Genomic DNA, 25,000 nt, shown 5'->3' with positions numbered 1-25,000 from the left:
CGGGAGACTCCCAAAACTTCCGGGAGTATTGGAATGTCTGGAATGACCTCCTGAACTACTCATAATTGTCTCTTCACGTAGCCGTATGCCTATTACATATCCATTAAGTACTGTGATATAACCGGGCTCGGATCGTTTTGCTTTCTCCCTACAATCAATCCGCTCCAGAGTTCGTTTCAATCGAGCCGAGAACACCTCATTCAGGCGAACTTGCACTGATTGTTTTGGCTCAGATCCGAGCGCAATTGCTGGATTCACATATGCTAAACAAACCGAGCTAACTGGGCACACGAGACTGGTTCCGAAACAAAAGTCTAGGTGTGAAAGCACCCTGAAACACTAACTAGCAGTGGGCTTTATGTTTCTCTGTGTCGAGTTTCTTTGCAGGTGTTTTGTTTTTATCGGAACGCTGCCTTAATGTAAGTCGCTTAAACTTTCTCATTCAGAGGCGGGAACCGGCGGATGTGCAACAACTTTAATCGAAAGATTAGCACAAAACAACAGTTCCATCTGGAACTCCTTCATGGGACACTTGTAAACACTCAGTCCAACGGGTTTGCGCGGCTCTTGGTCCCTCCCACACTTGTCATCAAGCTGACCAATCACAGAGCTTGTGCTATGCTTCATTGCGACACGTAGTTATATTTTTTGAGAGAGCTATGTGACTGCATAAAAGCTCCGCCGGAGCATACTTCTGTGTCAAGCGCACCTCTCAAAAAAATTTAACTACATGTTGCAACAGCATGTAGTGCAAGCTCTGTGATTGGTCGGCTCGGTATTGGTGACAAGCATGGGTGGTGCTGAGAGCCGCGAGCCCAATGGAGCAAGTGTTTACAAGTGTCGAGTCGCGTGAAGGAGCTCCAGATGAAACCTGTTGTTTTGTTTGCACCTTATGATTAAGGTTGTTGCATGTCCGCAGGTTCGCGCCTCTGAATGAGCAGGTTTGAGCTACTTGTACATTAAGGTAGCGTTCAGAAAAGACAAAACACCAGCGAAGAAACTCGACACAGAGAAACATAAACCCCTACTGCCAGCTAGCATTTCAGAAGTCGACGCAGAAATATAAACCAGCCTCAAGTTGAATAAAAAATTAACAAAATGAAAAAGCATGTGTGATATGATTGATCGCAGCTGGTCCCTCATCCAAGCCTACTATAAATAGACCGATTCCACCCTACTGACTTATCTTCGTTTTTGGAGGAATCCCCCCTTCCACACCACCTCCTCCTCTACCAAGGGGAGCTCTCGAGACCTACCTGATGATCTCAGACTCCCTTACATGCCCATTGACCAGGCAGGTCAATTATCTCCGAGCTCAGAGTTCTCTCCCGAGACGGAATGCCAAACCTGCAATTAGCATCAAGCATTTCTAATAGAAATCTTGTTTGTAATACGAGTAGTCCAGTATGTGCTGAAGCAGAAGTCTGTGGACTAGGCATGGGATGAGAACTGGTTTCAAGGTTTACCGTGGTTTGTAAAAGTCAAGGTCAACATTATGAAGCTGCAGGCCTGGAGACCCAATTGTACGCTCAGACCTGCACTTCCAGACCTATCATTAGGTTTAGCGTTGGGGTCAAGTGTCCAATGTTGCTGCTTGCTAGACAGTGCTGGGCTGAGTGTGCAGTAGCAAGATTTCCTCGCTGCAGTCTGTAAAAGGGTATATGCAGGAATACTAAAGGTAATTCCAATACCTTTTTACAGTTTTGGGCAAGCTACTTGAAAAATGTAGTGAGCTAAGCTATTAGCTACTCTACTTAAAATGTAGCTTAACTGCACTAAAAGCTACCCCCTGGAAAATGTAGCGAGCTAAGCTAAAAGCTACATGGCAAAAGTAGTTTAGCTACATCTAAGCTATTTTTACAATTTCATTTTTGTTTTAATCGAAGCAACTTAAATCCAAGTCAATCATATTTTAGTGATCAATAAAACTGTCAATGAAACATATGAGCCAGAATAATTCAGTTCAGTTATTTACTGTAAATAAACAACAACTATAAAACCAGGTGTAACACATTTAAAATACTATATTAATTTATAGTAAAGGTAAATATATTGGAACAAGCATTATATTGTATGTGTATGCATATATATATATATATATATATCAGAGTAGAGGTGTGAACCTATACTGGTCTCACGGTTCGGTTCGGTTACGATTATCATGCCTTCGATTTGGGTCAATTCGATATCTCGGTGCATTGACGATGCTTTCCATATACAGTCTTATATTTTAGGGGGAGGCTAAACCAAGCTGTCTGTAAACACACAGACACACAGCACCACACTGTCTCTCATTCAAACACATACACAAACATAGACAGCACCAAAGAAACAAACACACACACACACACACACACACACACACACGCACGCACGCACGCACGCACGCACGCACACACACACACTTACTCCCTTACTGAGAGCTCCTCTCAGCGCAAGCTCTCCCGGCTAAACACATATTGCGAGGGCTTAAACGGGGCAGTGCTCGTAATGTCAAGCGGGAAAAAAAAGAAAGACAGCTGTGAAACATAACCAGCTTTGTCTTTTTGTAGGAAACACACTTTAGATCTTTTTAGGGTAGGAAGTTTTTGAGTTATTGCAGTCTATAACTGTGTGTGTCAGAAAAATCGAAAACAAAACCAACTGAACCGCGCTGCTTTCTGGCGCCCCCTGCATGTACAGCACCCTTGCCTATGGTGCCTATGCCACGGACCGGCCCTGAGTTGGCTGAGTGTTGTAAATACTCACGCTCACCTCCCTCGCGACAGAGCGCATAGGAGATAAATGACGTCAGTACATAATAACCGGTTATGATTATTACTGAACCGATACCTTATTGTCCGCGTCTGCATCACGGTGCACCGAAGAAACAATTAATTTTGACACCCCTATATCAGAGGTTGCATTAGACTTTCTTATTGTCCGTCATTTTGATAGAGAGGGTTGTAAAAATTCCGTCATATCGTATTACTGCCCGTCATTTAATCTGCATATTTTTTATCGCTTTTTTCATTCATATTTTAATCGTGAACTTGCATGAAAAGCATATTGACCTTATTCTAAAATGCGGAAGTGCGCCTGTTTTCGCGATTGTCTTAGAACTTCCGATTCAGTCGCCTATGGGAGAAATGACTAGGAATAATAAACGGCAGAAAATGGCCAAACTACTTGCTCTACAAACAAATGTTTGCATGACTACACAGACCAAGTAGCATAATATAATAAGAAAATATTAAATTGCAACATCAAGCAGCGTAACGAGCAGTTGTTAACGTCAAAAAATGAATGGAAGTGAATGTGACCGGAAGTCTCGAGACAAAAAGATTCAAATGGCAGCGCCCGCTCGTCAGCTGAGAATAAGGTGAATAGGCTAAATTACTAATTTATTTATTCGACAAATGAACAAAAACTTTGACTCTAATTTATTGTTCAACAACTGTATGTTTTTTATTTTGTTGCACTGACAGCAGAGGGAATTAAAACAGACCATTTGTGCCTGAACACATGCAGGTATAAACAACAAAATGTTACAAAATAGAATTCAGACTAAAATAAAAACGTAACTTAAAAATATAACTTCAGACGATGTTCTGTAGGCCTATCTGCCTTAACTCGTATCTTCCTCCTGGTCCGCGGGAACTTGCCTCGGAAACTTCTTGTGACAGTTTTAATTTTGTTCTGGAGGCTTCGGCTGCCACTCTGGAGAATTACTAGCGCCACTTCAGCGAAAGTGATGAGAAGTTTGCAGGATTCTCTGAATGTTGGATTTACTGATCCTGCAAGCTCTCATTTCACCGAGAAAAAGATCCTCAGCACGCACTCTTTCTGCACCAGGGGCGTGGCTGCACCCATCTGCGTTTCATAGTGCACACAAATGCGCTCCAAAATAGAGGTCTGCATTCCCGCGGCTGTCCCGCGGGCGCCGCAGGACCGACCAGATTTCTGCGGCGCAGGAATAAATTTCCGAATAAATCGCGGGAGCGGTCGTAATGGGTTTAATTTGGGACGGGAGCGGGCTGTCTAGCAATATCGCGGATATTGCTATGCGAATGAGAGAGAGAGAGAGAGAGAGAGAGAGCTTTGCTTGTGTGTGTGTATGTTAGTGCGCGCGCGCGAATGAGAGAGAGAGAGAGAGAGAGAGAGAGAGAGAGAGAGAGAGAGAGAGAGAGAGAGAGAGAGAGAGAGAGAGAGAGAGAGAGAGAGAGAGAGAGAGAGAGAGAGAGAGAGAGAGAGAGAGAGAGAGAGAGAGAGAGAGAGAGAGAGAGAGAGAGAGAGAGAGCTTTCCCAGATAGCAAAATGCACTCGGGCCAGTTCCGGCTAGATTCTCGCCTGCCGGAAACTTACCACTCAGCCCAGCTCCGGCTGCCGGATGCTTGTGGACTCACTGCCCAATTCCAGCCCGAATCAATCGGGCCAGATGCGGCGGCCGTAAGCGAGCCGACGCTGCCGCATCCGCGCCGGAATCGGCCCGAGAGTAATGTGCGCTGCGACCCGGAGCTGGCGCGACTCAGTATTTATATACCTTTATAAAAAACCTTTTGGTATTACTTTGGTACTTGATACATGGTATTACAAGCCTTTGAGTTGATATAACAGCAAACGCCTGTGTGTCTGCTTGGTACTAGTGTGTGTGTTAGTGCGCGCACGCGTATGAGAGAGAGAGATTGGTCTGTGTGTGTGTGTGCTTGGTGCTGTGTGTGTGTGTGTTTATACAGACAGCTTGGCTTGGCTTGGCTTGGCTGTCTGGACTGTATAGCTGGGGGATTTTCGGTTTTGTTCTCCCCCGCTCTTTAGCGGGATCGGGTGCGGCGGCCAGAAAACAGGGCGGGTCGGGCAGCGGGACAATAAATTGTTAATATAAGCGGGAGCGGTCGGGTTCGGGCTAAAACCTGGCGGGTGCCGGCGGGAGCGGGATTCAAAATTTAGTCCCGCGCAGATCTCTACTCCAAAACACCCGACCTCCTTGATGCCGACAAAACAAGACAATTGCTAATTAATATGGACAATCGCCATCAGCTGGACAGGAGTGGGAACAATTAGTGTACAATACAGTTAGCTACAAATTACAATAGATGGCCTTCAGCATAATCCATCAAAATGACGGATCACCTGCCGATTTTTCCATCACTGCTGAGAAAAATCTGTCAATGATGGAAAATATTCGGTTAACGCAACCTCTGAAAAAGTAAGTTATTGCATCTTAACATGTACTTCTCCCTCAGTCATCTTTCCATCAAGCAAGTTGCGGTTGGTGAGGTCGCCAACCAGAGGTGGCAGTAACGCATCAAAATCTTTGTTCACGAACACCGTAAAACAGGAAGAATTCCTAATTTACTTTCATTGGCTAGACACCGGCCTCACAGCTCCGTGAATGTCGGTGCTGTCACTTACTGGTGTTTTCAGCGGCAGGCTTCAGCCACTGTTTGAACACGTCTTTCTCCAACTAGAAGTACGCAAAGTTACATTCTCCCGTTTTGCCGTCTGTTTCACTGTATGGTTTCGCTACATGTGGAGAGTGTCACATCACTTTCCTGCGTTTGACGCAAATTACGTGACATCACCCAGACAAAGAAGCTTTTCCAGGCACGCCCCAGCCCAAATCAATCCCATTGATCGAGCACGCTGTTGTTAACATTAAGAACAATGTAACTATATCTATGCTTTTTTGGAGTCAAACACTTTGGACAACACTTGAACAAAATTTAAGACTTGTAAAAATGCAATTAAGACTTAAGAGCCTTAATTTTGTCACAATTGATTTATCAACTTTCAATACTTTTTAAGACCCCGCAGACACCCTGTGTAACCACGATGACGTACTAGACCAGCTCGACTACGTAGTGGACATTGTACCTCCCACTAAGGTAATGCCCATGCTACTGTGATGGTTGGGTTTAGGATTGGGGAAGGTGTAGGTGATTGTCCATTACGTAGTGGACCTGGTCCATCAACCTGCAGACTGCAGAGAGGACTCAGGACCTTCTGTTTCACCTGACCCAACAGCAGGTTCCTATGGTATACACAGTTTTCTTTAGCTTTTTAGTGCAACAGTTTCTCCAGCAGCTAAAGACCATCACACATCAAAATCTACTGGTCAACCAACAATTCAGGAAACATTTTAAAATGCTTTTAAACCAACATCCCAGCATGCTGTAGAGCTGAACAGTGCAGTGGCTTTACTTTATATCCAAAGAAACGTCAGATATCCAGAGATGCCTTTTCAAGTTGTATAGATATCTGTGTTTTTGACACTAAAGAAGACAGCAGAAGTCGATGATTTATTTAAATTATTTACCCTGACATGTTTACTGCTCCAAAATATCTAAAATATTTCTTAAAATAAATAATATTGTGTTCAACAGTGGAAAAAATGTGTGTTTTTTACTCAGAGATTACACCCAGAACCTATTTTAGAGCAGTAATCACAATACTGTGATATTTTAATCCAAGATTATCATAGCATCAGAGTCTTATACCGGCCATGCCTACTGTGGACGCACACACAGATGGGACAGTGAGGGTTTGGGGGTGAAAGGTGAAGGTGGAGAACAGCAGCGGGTGAGCAGGAGGGAGGAACAGCAGACAGGAAGCCAACAGTGCGGGACAGGTAACAGGAAGTGCGGAGCTCACCTTGGGCGTGGGACAGGAAGCGGTGGAGAGGCGAGAGGTGGCCTGAGCGCGAGGAGACTCGGACGGTGTGGTGCTCAGAGACGCCGTGTCCCGCGGAAGAACCTGGACGCCCCTTGAGATGATGGAGTCCGGAATCTGACGCACAAGGGAGGAAGTTTTATTTTTAATAGCTGTTTATGTTGTGACACTTTACAGTATGGGACATGTATTGTAGTTTGGGATAAAGTACATCCAGGAGGTTGTTATCTCGGAATAAAAACAGACAGATTTATTTGCAGACCAATGTTAAGCGGAGCACTGTTGTACAGGACTGAAGAGATTTATTTTAAGAAAACAACCGCCTGGATGTACTTTATCCGGCTTATTAAATGGCTACTTGCAACAAAACTTTAAAATTAGACACAAAACACTGTTCTGAGTCATAATAGTTTATTTTACGCTGACAGAAATGAAAACAGCTGATGGAGTATACACTAACCTGCGCATTATTCAGACACAAGATGGCGCCAAACAGTCAAAAACACAAAGCTGACAGTAACGAAAACCGCTGATGGAGTATACACTAACCTGCGCATTATTCAGCCACAAGATGGCGCCAAACAGTCAAATGCAAAGCTGACAGAAACGAAAACAGCTGATGGAGTATACACTAACCTGCGCATTATTCAGACACAAGATGGCGCCAAACAGTCAAAAACACAAAGCTGACAGTAACGAAAACCGCTGATGGAGTATACACTAACCTGCGCATTATTCAGCCACAAGATGGCGCCAAACAGTCAAAAACACAAAGCTGACAGTAACGAAAACCGCTGATGGAGTATACACTAACCTGCGCATTATTCAGCCACAAGATGGCGCCAAACAGTCAAATGCAAAGCTGACAGAAACGAAAACAGCTGATGGAGTATACACTAACCTGCGCATTATTCAGACACAAGATGGCGCCAAACAGTCAAAAACACAAAGCTGACAGTAACGAAAACCGCTGATGGAGTATACACTAACCTGCGCATTATTCAGCCACAAGATGGCGCCAAACAGTCAAATGCAAAGCTGACAGAAACGAAATCTCTTTGGTGCCATCTTGTGTCTTAACAATGAGCAGGTTAGTGTATACTCCATAAGCTGTTTTCGTTTCTGTCAGCGTAAAATGAACTATTATGAAAAATAATAATTATGAAAAGTTTTGTTGCATGTAGCCATTTAATAAGCAGGATAACGTGCATCCAGGCGGTTGTTTTCTCAAAATAAATCTCTTCAGTGTTTTTGACTGTTTAGCGCCATCTTGTGGCTGAATAATGCGCAGTGTATACTCTAGCTGTTTTCGTTTTCATCAGCTTTGCAATTCATTACAGAATTATTAAACTATTATGGCTCAGGACAATTATTTTTGTCTAATTTTGAAGTTTTTTTTAGCAAATAGCAGTGTCATAAGTAGGACAAAGTGCAAATTTTATATCATGGTTATTAGATAACGCTTTAACAAATTATCGTTCCAAATCAGCTTGACAAACAGTGCACCTTATTACATTATAGTCAAAATCAGAATAGTTGTGTATACATTGACAATATATATACATAGCTAACCTGCAGTTATACGGTTTATAATGTAGCATTCTTTCAAAAAAGGTGTCTAACACATTTTCAATATTTTTATTAATACTTTTGCAACACGACTGTTGTGTTTTGTACACACTAGTTACAACAATTACAAATAGACGCTCTTTTTGCACATACAATCGGGTGAATTGTTGTTCAAGAGACATGACATACTGTATGAGGAAGACAACAATCAGACAGATGATGATGAAGATGATGATGACAGTCACTCAAGGAGGTGCAGCACACATGAAGATGACACATAGTTTTATGATGGAAATGACACCTGCAAATGTCCAACAAAGACATGTCAAATAACCACAAATTAAATGTAATATAATATAATATAATATAATATAATATAATATAATATAATATAATATAATATAATATAATATAATAAAATAAAATATAATATAATAATATAATATAAAAATATAATATAATATAATATAACATAATATAATAATATAATATAAAAATATAATATAATATAATATAATATAATATAATAATATAATATAATATAAAAATATAATATAATATAATATAATATAATAAAATATAATATAATATAATAAAATATAATATAATATAATATAAAAATATAATATAATATAATATAACATAATATAATATAATATAATATAATATAATATAATATAATATAATATAGGGCGTTACGGTGGCACAGTGGGTAGCACGATTGCCTAACAGCAAGAAGGTCGCTGGCTCGAGCCTTGGCTCTTTCAGTTAGCATTTCTGTGTGGAGTTTGCATGTTTTCCCCGTGTTGGCGTGGGTTTCCTCCGGGTGCTCCGGTTTCCTCCACAGTCCAAAAACATGTGCTATAGTGGAATTGGGTATGCTAAAATTGTCCATAGTGTATGTGTTTGAATGAGTTTGTATGAATGTTTCCCAGTGATGGGTTGCAACTGGAAGGACATCCGCTGCATAAAACATATGCTGGATAAGTTGGTGGTTCATTCCGCTGTGGTGACCCCAGATTAATAAAAGGACTGAGTCGAGAATGATTAATAAAATAAAATAAAATATGATATAATATAACATAATATAATAATAATATAATATAATATAATAGTATAACAAAAATTATTTCATATAATATAATAAAATATAATATAATTTAATATGATACAATATAAAATAACATAATAAAATATAATATAATATAATAAAATATAACATAATATAATAGTATAATATAATATAATATAATATAATACAATATAATATAACATAATACAATATAATATAATATAACATAATAGTATAATAAATATAATATAATATAATATAATATAATATAATATATTATAATATAATAGTATAATAAAAATTATATAATATAATAAAATATAATATAATATAATAAAATATAAAATAATATATTATAATATAATAATATAATAAAAATAATATAATATAATATAATATAATATAAAATAATATATTATAATATAATAATATAATAAAAATAATATAATATAATATAATATAATATAATATAATATAATATAATATAATAAAATATAAAATAATATATTATAATATAATAGTATAATAAAAATAATATAATATAATATAATATAATATAATATAATATAATATAATATAATATAATATAATATAATATAATACAATATAATATAATATAATATGATATAATATAATATATTATAATATAATAGTATAATAAAAATTATATAATATAATATAATATAATATAATATAATATAATATATTATAACATAATAGTATAATAAAAATAATATAATATAATATAATATAATATAATATAATATAATATAATATAATATAATATAATATAATATAATATAATATAATATAATATAATATAATATTCATTCATTCATTCCTTTTCTTGTCGGCTTAGTCCCTTTATTAATCTGGGGTTGAAACAGCAGAATTAACCGCCAACTTATCCAGCACATTTTTACGCAGCGGATGCCCTTCCAGCTACAACCCTTCTCTGGGAATCATCCACACAAACATTCACACACACACTCATACACTATAGATAATTTAGCCTACCCAATTCACCTGTAAAGCATGTCTTTGGACTGTGGGGGAAACCGGAGCACCCGGAGGAAACCCACCTGAACGCAGGGAGAACATGCAAACTCCACACAGAAACGTCAACTGAGCCGAGGATCGAACCAGCAACCTTCTTGCTGTGAGGCGACAGCACTTCCTACTGCGCCACTGCGTCCCCTAATATAATATAATATAATATAATATAATATAATATAATATAATATAATATAATATAATTTATGAAATCTTTTTTTTTACTTTCTCTCGTCAACGATATTACCAATTCAACATTGCAGATCCTGTGATGCGACTATTGCAGATGCACACATTGCGATATCGATGCTAAAACGATATGTTTTGCAGCCTTAATGCTCACATCCATCTTAATTTTTACCTTGGCAGCGATGGATGCGGCGGTGATGTGCGAGGAGGAGCTGTCCTCTGTGGACGCCACACCGCTGTCCTTCTTCTCCTCCTCCTCTTCCTCACACTGGACGCCCTTGTCCTCCGTCTGCCGGTGCGGGCTGCTGGCGGGCAGCGGGGACAGCGGTGGTGGAGGGGACGGCAGGTCTTCCAGCTCATTGGGAATCTCCTTCACTTTCACCACTGCTTCCCGAAGCAGGTCGATGGCGTGCGGGAGAGCCGGCAGGATGAACTGGAAGCATTCCTGAAGATAAATCAAGAGAAAACAAGTTTAAAATAATAATTCAAATAAAGTTGTTTAAAATAAAGCTGCGATGAAAAAATGATGACCCTTAAGTAAACCATTATGGGATGTTTCAGAGGGGGCTGGACAATTATTTAAATTTAGAATTTATTCATGTATATTTAACCGAGACCACAAAGGAAGGCCACAAACAGAACTAAAAGAGTAAAGATTGTTAACAAACTTTATGGTGTCTTGAGAAAGCCACGTCTGAAAGTCTGAAGTAGTTTAAAAAGTTTAAATAACTGAAGTAGTTTTAAGAAGTTTGAGTTGGCATAGATAGAGAAGTACATATGTGTTAGCATGTTTCTGTTATGGATTGGCATGTTTCTTGCTAGACGGTTGATAGCGGGTTCTGAATGGTTGCTAAGGTGTTGCTAAGAGGTTGCTAGGGTGTTCTGAATGGTTGCTAAGGTGTTGCTAGGCAGTTGCTAAGGTGTTCTGAGCGGTTGCTAGACGATTGCTAAGGTGTTGCTAAACAGTTGCTAGGGTGTTCAAGGTAGTTGTAAGGGTGTTGCTTAGTGGTTGCTAAGGTGTTGCCAGGCGATTGCAAGTTGTTGCTTTGCAGTTGCTAGAGTGTTTTATGCGGTTGCTAAGATGTTGCTAGGTGGTTGCTAGGTAGATGCTAGGGTGTTCTTAGTGGTTGCTAGGCGATTGCTAGTTAGTTCTGTGTGGTTGTTAAGGTGTTGCTAGACAGTTGCTTGGTTATTCTGAGTGGTTGCTAAGGCGTTGCTAGGTGGTCACTAGGGTGTTCTGAATGGTTGCTAAGGTGTTGTTAGGCAGTTGCTAAGGTGTTCTGAGTGGTTGCTAGGCGGTTGCTAGGCAGTTGCTAGGCTGTTTAAGGTAGTTGTAAGGGTGTTGCTAAGTGGTTGCTAAGGTGTTGCTAGGCGGTTGCAAGTTGTTGCTATGCGCTTGCCAGGGTGTTTGCTAGGTGGTTACTAGGTAATTGCTAGGGTGTTCTGAGGGGTTGCTAGGTGATTGCTAGGTTGTTCTGAGTGGTTGCTAAGGTGTTGCTAGACAGTTGCTTGGTTATTCAGAGGGGTTGCTAAGCCGTTGCTAGGTGGTTACTAGGTAATTGCTAGGGTGTTCTGAGGGGTTGCTAGGCGACTGCTAGGTTGTTCTGACTGGTTGCTGAGGTGTTGCTAGGGTGTTGTTAAACAGTTGCTAGGCTGTTCGAAGTAGTTGTAAGGGTATTGCTAGGCGGTTGCAAGTTGTTGCTATGCGCTTGCTTGGGTGTTTTATGTGGTTGCTAAGATGTTGCTAGGTGGTTGCTAGGTAATTGCTAGGGTGTTCTGAGTGGTTGCAAGGCAAATTCTAGGTAGTTCTGAATGGTTTGCTTAGGTGTTTCTAAGGTGTTGCTAGACAGTTGCTTGGTCACTCTAAGTGGTTGCTAAGGCATTGCTAGGTGGTTGCTAGATATTTGCTAGAGTGTTCTGAGTAGTTGCTAGGCGGTTGCTAGGTTGTTTTTAGTGTTTGCTAAGGTGTTGCTAGGCAGTTCTGATAGGTTGCTAAGCCATTGCTAGGCGATTGCTAAGGTGTTCTGAGTGGTTGCTACGAGACTACAAGGGTGTTCTGAGTGGTTGCTAAAGCGTTGCTAGGTGGTTGCTAAGGTGTTGCTAGGAGGTTGCTATGTAATTGCTAAGATCTTGCTAGGTGGTTACTAAGGTGTTCTAGAACATTGATAGGGTGTTCTAATTAGTTGCTAGGTGGTTGCGACGATGTTGCTAGGTGGTTACTAAGATGTTGCTAGGCGGTTGGTAAGATGTTTTAGGCCGTTGTCTAGTAAGGTATGGTATGTTGTTAGTATGTTCAATGTAAAGTCAATTGCAGTTTTCTATAATGGAAGTTTATGGGACAGTTGCTAGGGTGCCGTAAATGGTTTCTAGGGTGTGGCTAGTATGTTGAAAGGTCAGTGATTGGCAGATTGGTAGTCTGAGTTTAATGAGCCCACCCTTAAGTCGGTAAGACAGTCTGGCGCAAAGTTTTAAGGTCACAAATTGTTGTTAAGTCAGTGGGATTTTTCAGAATTTTCCGTGATAGTTTTGGGAAAACTGTGAGTCGGATCAGTTTAAAAAGATATAGCAACACAAGTCAGACCAGTTTGGAGGTTTGGAGTAAGTTTGGCGTTTCTAGCTTAAAAGGTCTAGGAGGAGATGCATTCTTAAAATAGTCTAAGAAGAAAAAGAAGACGGAAGAAAATATTAAGTTGATATAGGATAACCATAATATTTAAACTTTCACATTCGCTCCCATTTCTCATTTATTATACAAGAACTTTAATAGCACCACACTGGAACTTTGTCTTTTCTAATGGAGTGCGTACACCAGTAATAAGACGTAATGTATAAATACATAACAGAGTAAAGCGATACTTACCTGTGAGCCTTTTTTACTGCCAGGCAAATTTATGATGAGAGTTTTCCCTCTGATTCCACACACAGGTCTGCACACACAATTGAAAAAGCAACTCATTAATTTACTATACTGCTAAATACTATTATATATACACACTCACTGGACACTTTATAAGGTACACCAGTCTAATTGCTCGTAAACGAAAATTTCTAATCAGCCAATCACATGTCTGAAGGCAGACCTGGAGAGCATCCCGAGAGGAGTGACGTTCAGAGAGCCCATCAGCATCGCCAGAGACATCCCTGGAGCTTCTCGCTCGATCACCTCTTTAGTGGCCTGAAGAGAGAGACAGAGAGAGACGCGTGCAAACACACACACACACACACACACACACACACACACACACACACACACACATAGAATCAACAGAGTGGTCACATTAAAACCCTGGACTATTCTACTAATCTCTGCATTACATCATTGTGTGTGTTCATGTTTCCTTGAGTGACACTTCAAGCATCATTAGAGGCGGGATCGAGAGAGAAGAAGGAACAAAAGCATATAAGAGAAAGAGAGAGAGTTGAACAAGTTCTCTTTTTTGAAGAGAAATACTAAACTATTGTTCAAAACCACTGTTAAACAGGAGTCAGTTTTGTATTTTGTCTCTCTATTAAATATAATAATTAAGTTTATGAGCCATTGTCCTCATAAGGAACAACAACAACAACAACAAAATGTCCCCACAAGGTCAAAATTTACTGGTATTGCTAAAGTTGTGGGGACATTTTGTTATTGTTGCGTTAACAGGTGTGTTTGTCTGTGTGTGTGTGTGTGTGTCTGTCTCTCTCTCCCTCTCTTTCCACCTTCAGGCCCCGCCCTAACTACGCAGGCAAACGTGCCCTGGGATTGGAGGAGGTTACCCAAGGCGTCCTTTAAAAAGAGAGCAACTGGCGCGGGGCGGGAGAGCGAGTTTTGTTGGCATGTTGTTTGAGATTGTTGTGATTAAGTTATTCTTGTGTAAGTTTTGACTTTGTGTATATGCATCTGTGTTTCCCCTTCCTATAATTTTGTTTTTGGTTTGTTTGTTAATATTGTAAATATATATTGTACATGGTAAGAGGCAGTAGGGGTTGGACGCCACACTTTTCTTTTTGTAAGTATTTTCACCTGTTTTTGTTCTTATTCAGGGAGATAAGTGTAGATTTTGTATTTTTATTTCTGTTATTTTATTAGGTGTAGTACGTTTCATTTGGGTGTTTAGTTAGTGTGTACTTTATTAGTGTGTTTATTATTTTTCTGTGGGTCCATTCAGAGGTAGTTGGCTTCATGTTTTTTTTTGGTAACAAAAAAGAAAAAGACAAAAAAAAAAGACAAATAAAGAGACCCGACACAAAAGAGTCATTAAAGTGTATTTTATACACTTAATCCAGATGGATGGGGCGTCCATTACTGCATCCAAAATCGTGAAAAGCCTTGGAGTAACGACTGATGACCAACTAAACTTCTCTGACCACATTTCTAGAACTGCTCAATCGTGCAGATTCGCACTCTATAACATCAGAAAGATCCGACCCTTCCTATCTGAACATGCAGCTCAACTCCTTGTTCAAGCTCTTGTTCTCTCCAAACTGGATTACTGCAACTCTCTACTAGCCGGGCTTTCCGCTAACTCTATCAAATCTCTTCAGATGCTTCAAAACGCAGCAGCACGAGTGGTCTTTAATGAACCTAAAAGAGCACATGTCACTCCGCTGCTCATCCGTTTGCACTGGCTGCCAGTTGCTGCTCGCATCAAATTCAAAGCTCTGGTGTTTGCTTACAAAGCGACCTCTGGCTTTGCTCCTTCTTTTCTGCTCTCACTTCTGCAGATTTATGTGCCCTCCAGAAACTTGGGTTCTGTGAATCAACGTTGCCTCGTGGTTCCCAAACTCTCACACTCAATCTGCCAAATTGGTGGAATGAACTCCCTAACTGCATCAGAACTGCAGAGTCACTCGCTGTCTTCAAGAAACGACTAAAAACTCAACTATTTAGTCTCCACTTTCCTTACTAATCTGCAATTGCCTCTCTGACCCCTCCACTAACTACCTCAAAAAAAAAATACTAATGTTTTGCTTCTTACACTTTCTTTACATACCTGAAACTTGCCTTCATTGTTGCTCTTATAGTTGTGTAAATTGCTTCCTTGACCTCATTTGTAAGTCGCTTTGGATAAAAGCGTCTGCTAAATGACTAAATGTAAATGTTTATTTGTCGGGTGGTTTTTTATGTTGCGGTCTTGACCCTAGAGGTCAAAGTGGGGGCTTGTCTGGGATATGAACCCGGGACCTCTCGCACCCCAAGCGAGAATCATACCCCTAGACTTGTATTAATTATTGAATACAAGATACACACACATGTTGGTGTTTTATAAAGACTCTCCATTCACTACCTGACAAAAGTCTTGTCGTCGATCTCAGTTGTAAGAGCAACAAATAATAACTTGACTTTTACTTGATAATTTGGAAAAGTGGCAGAAGGTGTATTTTTCTGCTGAATCATCTGTTGAGCTGCATCCCAATCATCACAAATACTGCAGAAGACTTACTGGAACCAGCATGGACCAAGATTCTCACAGAAATCAGTCGAGATTGGTGAAGGAAAAATCATGGTTTAGGATTACAATCAGTATGGGGGTGTGCGAGAGATCTGCAGAGTGGATGATCAACATCAACAGCCTGAGGGATCAAGACATTTGTGCTGCCCATTACATTACAAACCACAGGAGAGGACAATTCTCCAGCAGGATAGCGCTCCTTCTCATACTTCAGCCTCCACATCAAAACTCCTGAAAGCAAAGTAGGTGCTCCAGGATTGGTCAGCCCAGTCACCAGACATGAACATTATTGAGCATGTCTGGGGTAATATGAAGGAGGAGGCATTGAAGATGAATCCAAAGAGTCTTGATGAACTCTGGGAGTCCTGCAGGAACGCTTTCTTTGCCATTCCAGACGACTTTATTAATCAGTGATTTGAGTCATGTCAGAGATGTATGGATGCAGTCCTCCAAGCTCATGATGGAGTCAGACACAATATGAAAGCATGGCTTTATATTCTATACTGGAAATTATTTCTGTTTAGTCACAAGATTTTTGTCTAAGCAGAGTCAGATCTTACTGTCCTAATGAAATTATTAATAATCAAGGCATGATCATATTTTATTGTGCTCAAATAATCGTCATCTAGAGGCCTTTGCCTTTCATATAAGCCACTTCTGATACTAATTGATTAACTAGAAGTCAAGACATCGTTGTTCCTGAAACTTGCATAGGCGACAAGACTTTGTCAGGTGGTGTAGGTGTTTGTTATGCTGTAAGAAACATTTATTATATGGCCAACCCCAACCCTACCCCTAAACCCAACCCTCGCAGGAAACATTTGGCAAATTTTGAATGTGAACAAACCCGTAATGTATGATATCTTTATTCTGAATTACAAGGACACAAGGCATGTCCTCATAAAGCACAAGCAACAGGACTGACCTCAGGTGTGACATCTCGTGGAGCGAAGCCGGTGCCGCCAGTGGTTAAAATCAGGTTCAACTCTTTTTCATCACACCAGTCCACCAAAGTCTCCTGAAGCAGACAGAAGAAAACAATGTCAGAAAACACACACACATGCATGAAAGCACACACGCAGACTGTTACACAGAGATTTGTGCGCGCGCACACATAGGCTGTTTCTCAATTCCAAGAACGCAGAGAACGGACTTGCGTTCTTGTGGAGACCGGTCTTGCCAGGTGTCCTCGGAAGAACGAACTCGGGAGACCGCGAGGGCAGAGAATGCGTCCTTTGAGAATTGAGATGCTGCGTTCTTCCTGATGGTCACATGACCTTCACACGTTTTAAATGGAAATTATTTAAACATTACAGCATTCATACAACGATGTATTGTTTTCCCTTCTCTTCAAAATATATACTTTGCATAAAAAAATTATAAATATATGTTGCACAATATAAATAAAACAGATTTTAATAAGAATTTCAGCAAACAAACACCCTCAATGTGTTTATTCCTTTTTTAAGATGTTCATGTTAATGTTTACTTTCACCATTTTATTTAGTGAAACTCCTGAGGTAAATAAGTGATATCTCTGGACTTTAATAATAAATCTAAATTAAATGCTGCGCTTCCCAACTCCAGTCGCAATGACTTCTGGGACTTCCAGAGAGAGTTCGGTGCTTAAGTCTGCATCAGTGCGTCCTCGATATCAAGATCACATCCGGGAAGTTTCACGCGTCCTCCGTACTTGCGTCTTGAGTATTGGAACTGAACTTAGGCAGCTGATGATGACGTTGCACGAGAACACAAGGACGCAAGACCGCTGAAGAACGCATATTGAGAAACAGCCATTATTGACACGCACATACTACATGCACATAATTGCGCGCACACACGCACGCACGCGCACGCACGCACGCACGAACACACACACACACACACACACAAAGGGATTGATTTGTTAAACTTTTTGCCTCAGAAAACCTGTTAAGACATCCTGACATTTTTAAAGCATCACTACTTTCTTCAATTAATACTATTGATATACAAGTTATATTCTTCAATAGTAATTTGTGTAACACTATAAATGCTTTTACTATCCCTTCTGGTCAATGTAATGCATCATTGTTTATCAAAAGTTTAAAGTAATGATAGTAAATATTATTGATGCCAAACTTAGCAGTAGCACAACCTTTAAAGCTTTCTGTAATGTGATCTTTTGCCATTTTTAAATTATTATTATTATCATTTTTACTTAAAAACGTACCTTGATCTCATCGATTTCATCAGGAACTATTTTGTATGCCGAAATGGTTCCTCCAAGCCTGAAAAAAAGCAAGATCACATCAGTATTAGAGGAACAGGAACATCTACTGTTCAGAGCAAAGATGAGCTGGACATCAAGAAATCAAGACATTCAGCTTTTATTTGAAGTGCATGGCGCCATCCTGTGGCCAAATCAAGAATTAGGACACAAAGAGAAAGAGAAGTGTGTGTGTGTGTGTTTGTGTATGTGTGTGTGCAGGAGAACAGCACTTGAGGCAGGAGGTGTAGAGCAGCAGACAGGTCTTATGTAAGGTCTGTTTTTTTCTTCTATGTCTTTTTTTCTCTCCTCTTTTTGCGTGTGTGTTATTTTTAGGAAACTATAGCATCATGTTTCCTTATGACAGCAGTCAGGCTAGCAAACAGACACACCACTGCTCAAATCCCCAACACAACACAACACAACACAACACAACACAACACAACACAACATATACACACACTGCAAGAAATGCTTTTCTTTCTTCTTGTTTCTAGAGCAAATATCTAATAAATTCCTGAATCAAGAAGCATTTTTCATTCATTCATCTTCCCTGGGCTTAGACCCTTTAATTATGAGGGGTCACCACAGTGGAATGAACCACCAACTATTCCAGCATCTGTTTTACACAGCAGATGCCCTTTCAGCCGCAAGCCAGTACTGGGTGACACCCATACACACTGATTCACACACACACACACACACACACACACACACACACACACACACACACACACACACACACACACACACACACACACACACACACACACACACACACACACTCACACTCATACACTACAGCTAATTTAGCGCATGTGTGGAATGTGGGGAAACCGGAGCACCTGGAGGAAACCCATGCTAACCAGCCGGGACTCGAACCAGCGACCTTCTTGCTGTGTTACCACTGAGCCACCGTGCCGCCAATAAGCATTATATAAAAAATTATATATATATATATATATATATATATATATATATATATATATATATATATATATATATATATATATATATATACATATATATATATATATACACACACACACACACACAACAGTTCTGTCTGGTTCTTGAATCTGATTGGCTGATAGCCGTGAGATATTTTGCTAGTAACAGCACACAAAGACCGCCCACATACAAGCGGAGGACGCTTTACAGCAGGGGTTCCCAAACTTTTCAGCCCGCGACCCCCAAAATAACAATGTCAGTGACTCGCGACCCCCATTTTTCAAGTTGGTTACACTGTAAATATATAAACCTTGTAGACACAACTATAGGCATGTATAAACATGAGCACATTGACAACACATAAATGCAACAGTCTATTAACTGTATATATTTTTTATATTCATTTATTAATTTATAATATAAAACGTAAAGGCTGATGACTGATTTTTATTTGTTTATAATAGATAATAATAATATAATAATAATTTTGTTTTTGTTTATTTGTATGTTGTTGTTTATTTAACACAACTATTATCTTCTGTGGGTTATGAGTAAAATATGGTCATTCAAATAGTTTAATAAAACTTATTTGAGTTTTGGAAATCACCAAGCGATCCCTTGTCATTGTTACGCGACCCCCCAGGGGGTCCCTACCCCCACTTTGAGAACCACTGCTTTAAAGTATGACAAATATTCCTGCAGGTTGAGCAACTTAACATACTATTGGGGCTATTTTAGTCGAGAACGTTGTTGTTTAAATTGCAACTATGCAGTTTATTTATAAGGACAGTGCCTATTTTAAAATATTTACAATTTCTGAGAGACAGCACGTCGGTGTCCATTAGCCAAAGATGGTTGACGTTGTCTATCCACAAGATGGCGCCAGGTCCGCATAATAAGCCCTTGCTTAGAAGATTAAAACTGTGTGTTTTCTAACGACATCTTATTCTGATCAAATCGTTATTAAACTGGTAAGTGATATTCTAAGTCGATCTCTCTCTTTTGTATAGAAATGTGCAGTTTATTAATAGGACAGTGCCTATTTTAATACAGTTACTTTCCAATCCCGTTTCTCAACAACGTTATTCCGAGACCTCACACCCAAAGACCCCCTGCTTATCACAAACACAACAGCAGTCTGGTAGTGATCGCGCTGATTTTTTTGGGGTTAATTATTGTGATACCAAGATTGCAACAGAGAAATACTGTAGGCTTTCATTCATTTTCTTGTCGGCTTAGTCCCTTTATTAATCCAGGGTCGCCACAGCGGATTGAACCGCCAACTTATCCAGCAGGTTTTTACGCAGTGGATGCCCTTCCAGCCGCAACCCATTTCTGAGAAACATCCACACATTCACACACACTCATACACTACGGACAATTTAGCCTACCCTATCACCTGTACCACATGTCTCTGGACTGTGGGGGAAACCGGAGCACCAGGAGGAAACCCACGCGAACGCAGGAAGAACATGCAAACTCCACACAGAAACGCCAACTGAGCCGAGGAACCAGCAACCCAGCAACCTTCTTGCTATGAGGCGAACGTGCTACCCACTGCGCCACTGTGTCGCCTATTGTAGACTTTAACAGACTTTAATACTGTAAGGCGATATCTCTGTAGACTCCAATGTGGCAGGGTGTGTGATGAGTGGCTTCTTGGTGAGTGATGCGTTTAAAGAGATTAAAGTCTTTATTTAGTTTTTTTTTAATTGAGCAAAATTATTTAACTGCACATCAAGAGACCGCAGTTATCCATTTAAGACGAGGCTGTTAACCCCCTTCAACAACCCACTCACTGACCAAGAGCGCAGATACAATGATGCTCATTCTCGCACTCGGTCACTCGGGCGATTGGGCAGCTGAAATGCTGGTGGCCCTACCTTAATAAGAGTGGAGGGGTGCTGCAATACAGCCCTAACAAAGTGTTCCTTTAATACATCTGTGTCTCCCACAGACACAGATACTACTCCAGACAGTAAAGTGTCGCCCACAATTGAGGCAACTTCCTCCTCAAAGGGTGTTAGTTCAGCATCCCCTGTTCGCTCCAGACTTTGACGGTGCGCCGCTGTTCTCCTCTTAACCTGCACCTTTACATCGGACCACTTCTTTTCTAATTCCTTCACAGTGCGATGTTCAGACCCCACTGCGTTAACCGCGTCAGCTAAACTCTCCCGCTATATTTTTTTCTTTTGTTATTAATTCCAGAGGACACACTTGCAAATAACACTGTTTACTCCAGTCTACCTTCAATAGGGGCACCTATAATTCACACTCTGTGAAGTTTCTCTTCTTGCTTGCTTTTGTCATTGCTTTTTCGTTTGGTTTTGCCACAGTAGAGTCATTATCATATTCATACGGGGCGGAGGCTGAGAGGGGTTTTGCGTTCGTGCACGTGCGCTCAGTTTCACGTTAATTCGGATGTACAAAGAGAATATGCGTGGGATTCAACGCAAGTCTTCGTACATGAGGCGCAGTGCAATCCAGTGCTTTTTAATGGGCTCACCCTACCCCACCCCTAACCCTACCCCTAATAGTGACGTCACAAGCTCCATTGAGTGCATTGTGTCTGACATTGCATCACTGAGATATGCAGTCTCAGCTTGCATCATCAAGGCTGCATCCAGATACTACTGCCTCCGGGTGCTCCGGTTTCCCCCACAGTCCAAGCACATGCGCTATAAGTGAATTGGATAAACTAAATTGGCCAGAGCGTATGAGTGTGTGTGTGTGTCAATGTGAGAGTGTATGGGTGATTCCCAGTACTGGGGTGCAGCTGGATATGCGTAAAACATATGCTGGAATAGTTGGCGGTTCATTCCGCTGTGGCGACCCCTGATAAATAAAGAACTAATGCCTAGTTCAGACTGTGTGATTTTAGCCCCGATTTTGGCTCGCCGACAGGTTTTGAGAAATCGCCGACAAATGCCTGAAATCACAGGCAAATCGCTGCTCGTGCACGTGAGTGACAATCACACAGTATGAACGATCAAAGACGCGATCTGAGAGAATCGGCGATGAGTCGCCGATGCCTGCGAGATATTTGGCGTGCTGAATATCTGGAGCTGTCGGCGATTCAAATCATGCCGTGTGAATTGAGTTTTGACTGAAAATAACATCAGCGATCGCCTACAGCCAATGAGAGAGCAGCATTCACTTGTGTGTGTGTGCGTGTGTGTACCTGCTGCAGGCCAGCGGGAGGCTGGGGGAGAAGTTAAAAGCGCTCATTTTCGGTTTATTTGGATCCACGAAATGGAGGAAAAACTAGTGGAGGTTTGACAGGACTCGGGAGCAACCGTGTCTGTTTTACGTTTCATACAGAAAGAAATTAGTTTATTATCAACGTTGAGGAGAAATGGCTAATTCCCTTTAAACCCAGGTGAGCAAACATGTACATGTTCTACCCCATTAAAGGCTTCTTTCTCATTATGTAGTAAATAACAAAAGATATACGACGTGTTTTTGGCTGTGAGGCGTAGTTTGGACGAAGTTGTCGGCGATTTTCCCTATAGTAAAGTCATGCAATGTGAAAGTCCCTGTCGCCGAACCATCTTGCAGTGTAAACAAAGCAACGACGAAACGCAAGCCCAGATAGTCATGCAGTGTGAAAACATCTGTGACACGACTAGTTTGAAAATCATGCAGTCTGAACTCGGCGTAAGCTGAAGGAAAATGAATCAACACAATTCTTGAGAGTTTTTTTTGAGGGGGAACTTATTTGTTTTTATGTTCAATCCACTTCTATTTTTAAATTGTATCAAGTTAATTTAATCAATTTGTGTTGGGACGACATGAAGAAATTGCATGGAACCCTGCATTTTTTGTTACAGCAGGTAAAACACACAGGATCCCTCCAGTGTTACTGGGTTCACCATTTGCATATTAAACTGATAGCAAATAACTTAGGATCTTTTCCTCCGTTTCCAAGGAAACCACTTCAGACTTCAGCCTCTTGTGGCAGTGACTCTCTCTCTCTCTCTCTCTCTCAGAGTGTTTGTAATGCTAGACTCTACATCTCGTGATTATGACACAGGCAGACACACAGTTTGGGCCCTGTGTGTGTTTCTGTCCCGATCCTGTGAAATTCATAGTATTTAATTAACAACTCCACATGCCTGAGGTTTAAGCAAGGAAATACAAGCTTCAGTCTACATTTTACCGACATCTGACTGCAGTTTCTAGGTAAAACGAATGCTACAGGGCAGTGTGATGGACGACTACAGCTTTGGTTCCTTTTAACACTAATGATATTTACAGGGGGATATAATAAATAGCTATGTACAGTTGAAGTTAGGACTATTAGCCCTTCTGTATATATTTTCAACACATTTCTAAACATAATAGTTTTAATAACTCATCTCTTTTTTTTTTTAAGATTTATTTTTGGCCTTTTTTTCCTTTATTATTAGATAGGACAGTATTGAGACAGGAAGCGAAGTGGGAGAGAGAGAGAGGGGGTAGGGTAGGGAATTGTCGTCGAGCCGGGATTCAAAATCACGACGCCCTGACGTGCTATTGCACCATATGTCGGCATGCTAACCTCTAGGCTATTGCGCCGACTAATAACTCATCTCTAATAACTGATTATCTTTGCCATGATGACAGCACATAATATTTGACGGATATTTTTTAGGATACTATTATTCAGCTTCAAGTGGCATTTAAAGGCTTTACTAGGGTAATTATGGTAAAGTTAGGGTAACTAGGCAAGTCATTGTATAATGGTGGATTGTTCTGTAGACAATTGAAAACAAATATTGCTCAAAGGGGCGAATAATATTGATCTTTAAATGGTGTTTAAAAAATTAAAAACTGCTTTCATTCTAGCTGAAATAAAACAAAAAAAGACTTCCTCCAGAAGAAAAAACTATTACAGGAAATACTGTGAAGATTCCCGAAACTATAAAACAACATTAGGGAAATATTTAAAAAAGAATTCAACTGTATATTGTATAAATAGACAATACAATGCTGTCTATAATAATATATAAATATAACATACAATTAATATACAAAAAAACAACATTAATATACAAGTAAAATAATAATTTCTGACATTTATATAGTGCTTTTCTGGGCACTCAAAGCACTTTACACAATGGGGGGGTTGTTGGGGAGCTCCTCATCCACCACCAGTGTGCAGCATCCACCTGGATGACGCGACGGCAGCCATTTTGCGCCAGACCGCACACCAGCTGATTGGTGGAGAGGAGACAGCGATGAAGCCAATTGGAATATGGGGATGGCCATGATGGACTGAGGCCAGTGGGCAGATTTGGCCAGGATGCCAGGGTTAACCCCTACTCTTTTCGAAGGACATCCTGGGATTTTTAACGACCACAGAGAGTCGCGACCTCGGTTTAACATCCTATCCGAAAGACGGCGCTCACTGAGCAGTATAGCATCCCCGTCACTATACTGAGGCATTAGGACCCACACAGACTGCAGGTTAGGCGTCCCCTACTGGCCTCACTAACACCACTTCCGGCAGCAACCTAGCTTTCCCATGTGGTCTCCCATCCAGGTACTGACCGGGCACAGCCCTGCTTAGCTTCAGTGGGTGACCATGTGAGAGTTGCAGAGAGCTAGCTGCCGGCTAGAAGTATAGTATATATTTAACTGCTTTATTGTCGGTGTTTTTGTCGTGTGACTGTCATTCTGTTTCACTGCAGAAACATCAGTGGTGCAAATAGAACTGAAAAAACACTCAAGTAAAAGTACCATTACTTGCCTAAAAATGTAGTGTGAGTATAGTAAAAGTATCTGTTGTCAATATTACTCAAAGTTAAAAGTAGCCCTTTCAAAAGTAGTCAAGAGTAATGAGTAGTGAGTATT

The 25,000-nt window shown here is 40.4% G+C and overlaps 1 protein-coding gene across 19 annotated transcripts in view; it reads right to left on the bottom strand.

The window, feature by feature from the left end:
• The window catches only part of gphnb (gephyrin b), a 150,642-nt gene that overhangs the window by 67,355 nt on the left and 58,287 nt on the right, over positions 1-25,000 (bottom strand). For 10 of the 19 annotated variants that reach the window (XM_021468335.3, XM_021468336.3, XM_073932008.1 and 7 more), the window contains 6 exon segments: positions 18,179-18,236; positions 16,892-16,984; positions 13,612-13,706; positions 13,392-13,458; positions 10,704-10,976; positions 6,631-6,765 (listed from right to left, as the gene is read on the bottom strand). In XM_021468335.3, the coding sequence (XP_021324010.1) occupies positions 6,631-6,765; positions 10,704-10,976; positions 13,392-13,458; positions 13,612-13,706; positions 16,892-16,984; positions 18,179-18,236 (721 nt within the window). 19 annotated transcript variants of the gene reach the window in all.

The sequence above is a fragment of the Danio rerio genome, chromosome 20 (assembly GCF_049306965.1).
Source record: "Danio rerio strain Tuebingen ecotype United States chromosome 20, GRCz12tu, whole genome shotgun sequence".
Classification (NCBI taxonomy): Eukaryota; Metazoa; Chordata; class Actinopteri; order Cypriniformes; family Danionidae; genus Danio; species Danio rerio.
Note: the sequence above shows the minus strand (reverse complement) of the source record. Positions and strands in the feature narration are given on the sequence as shown.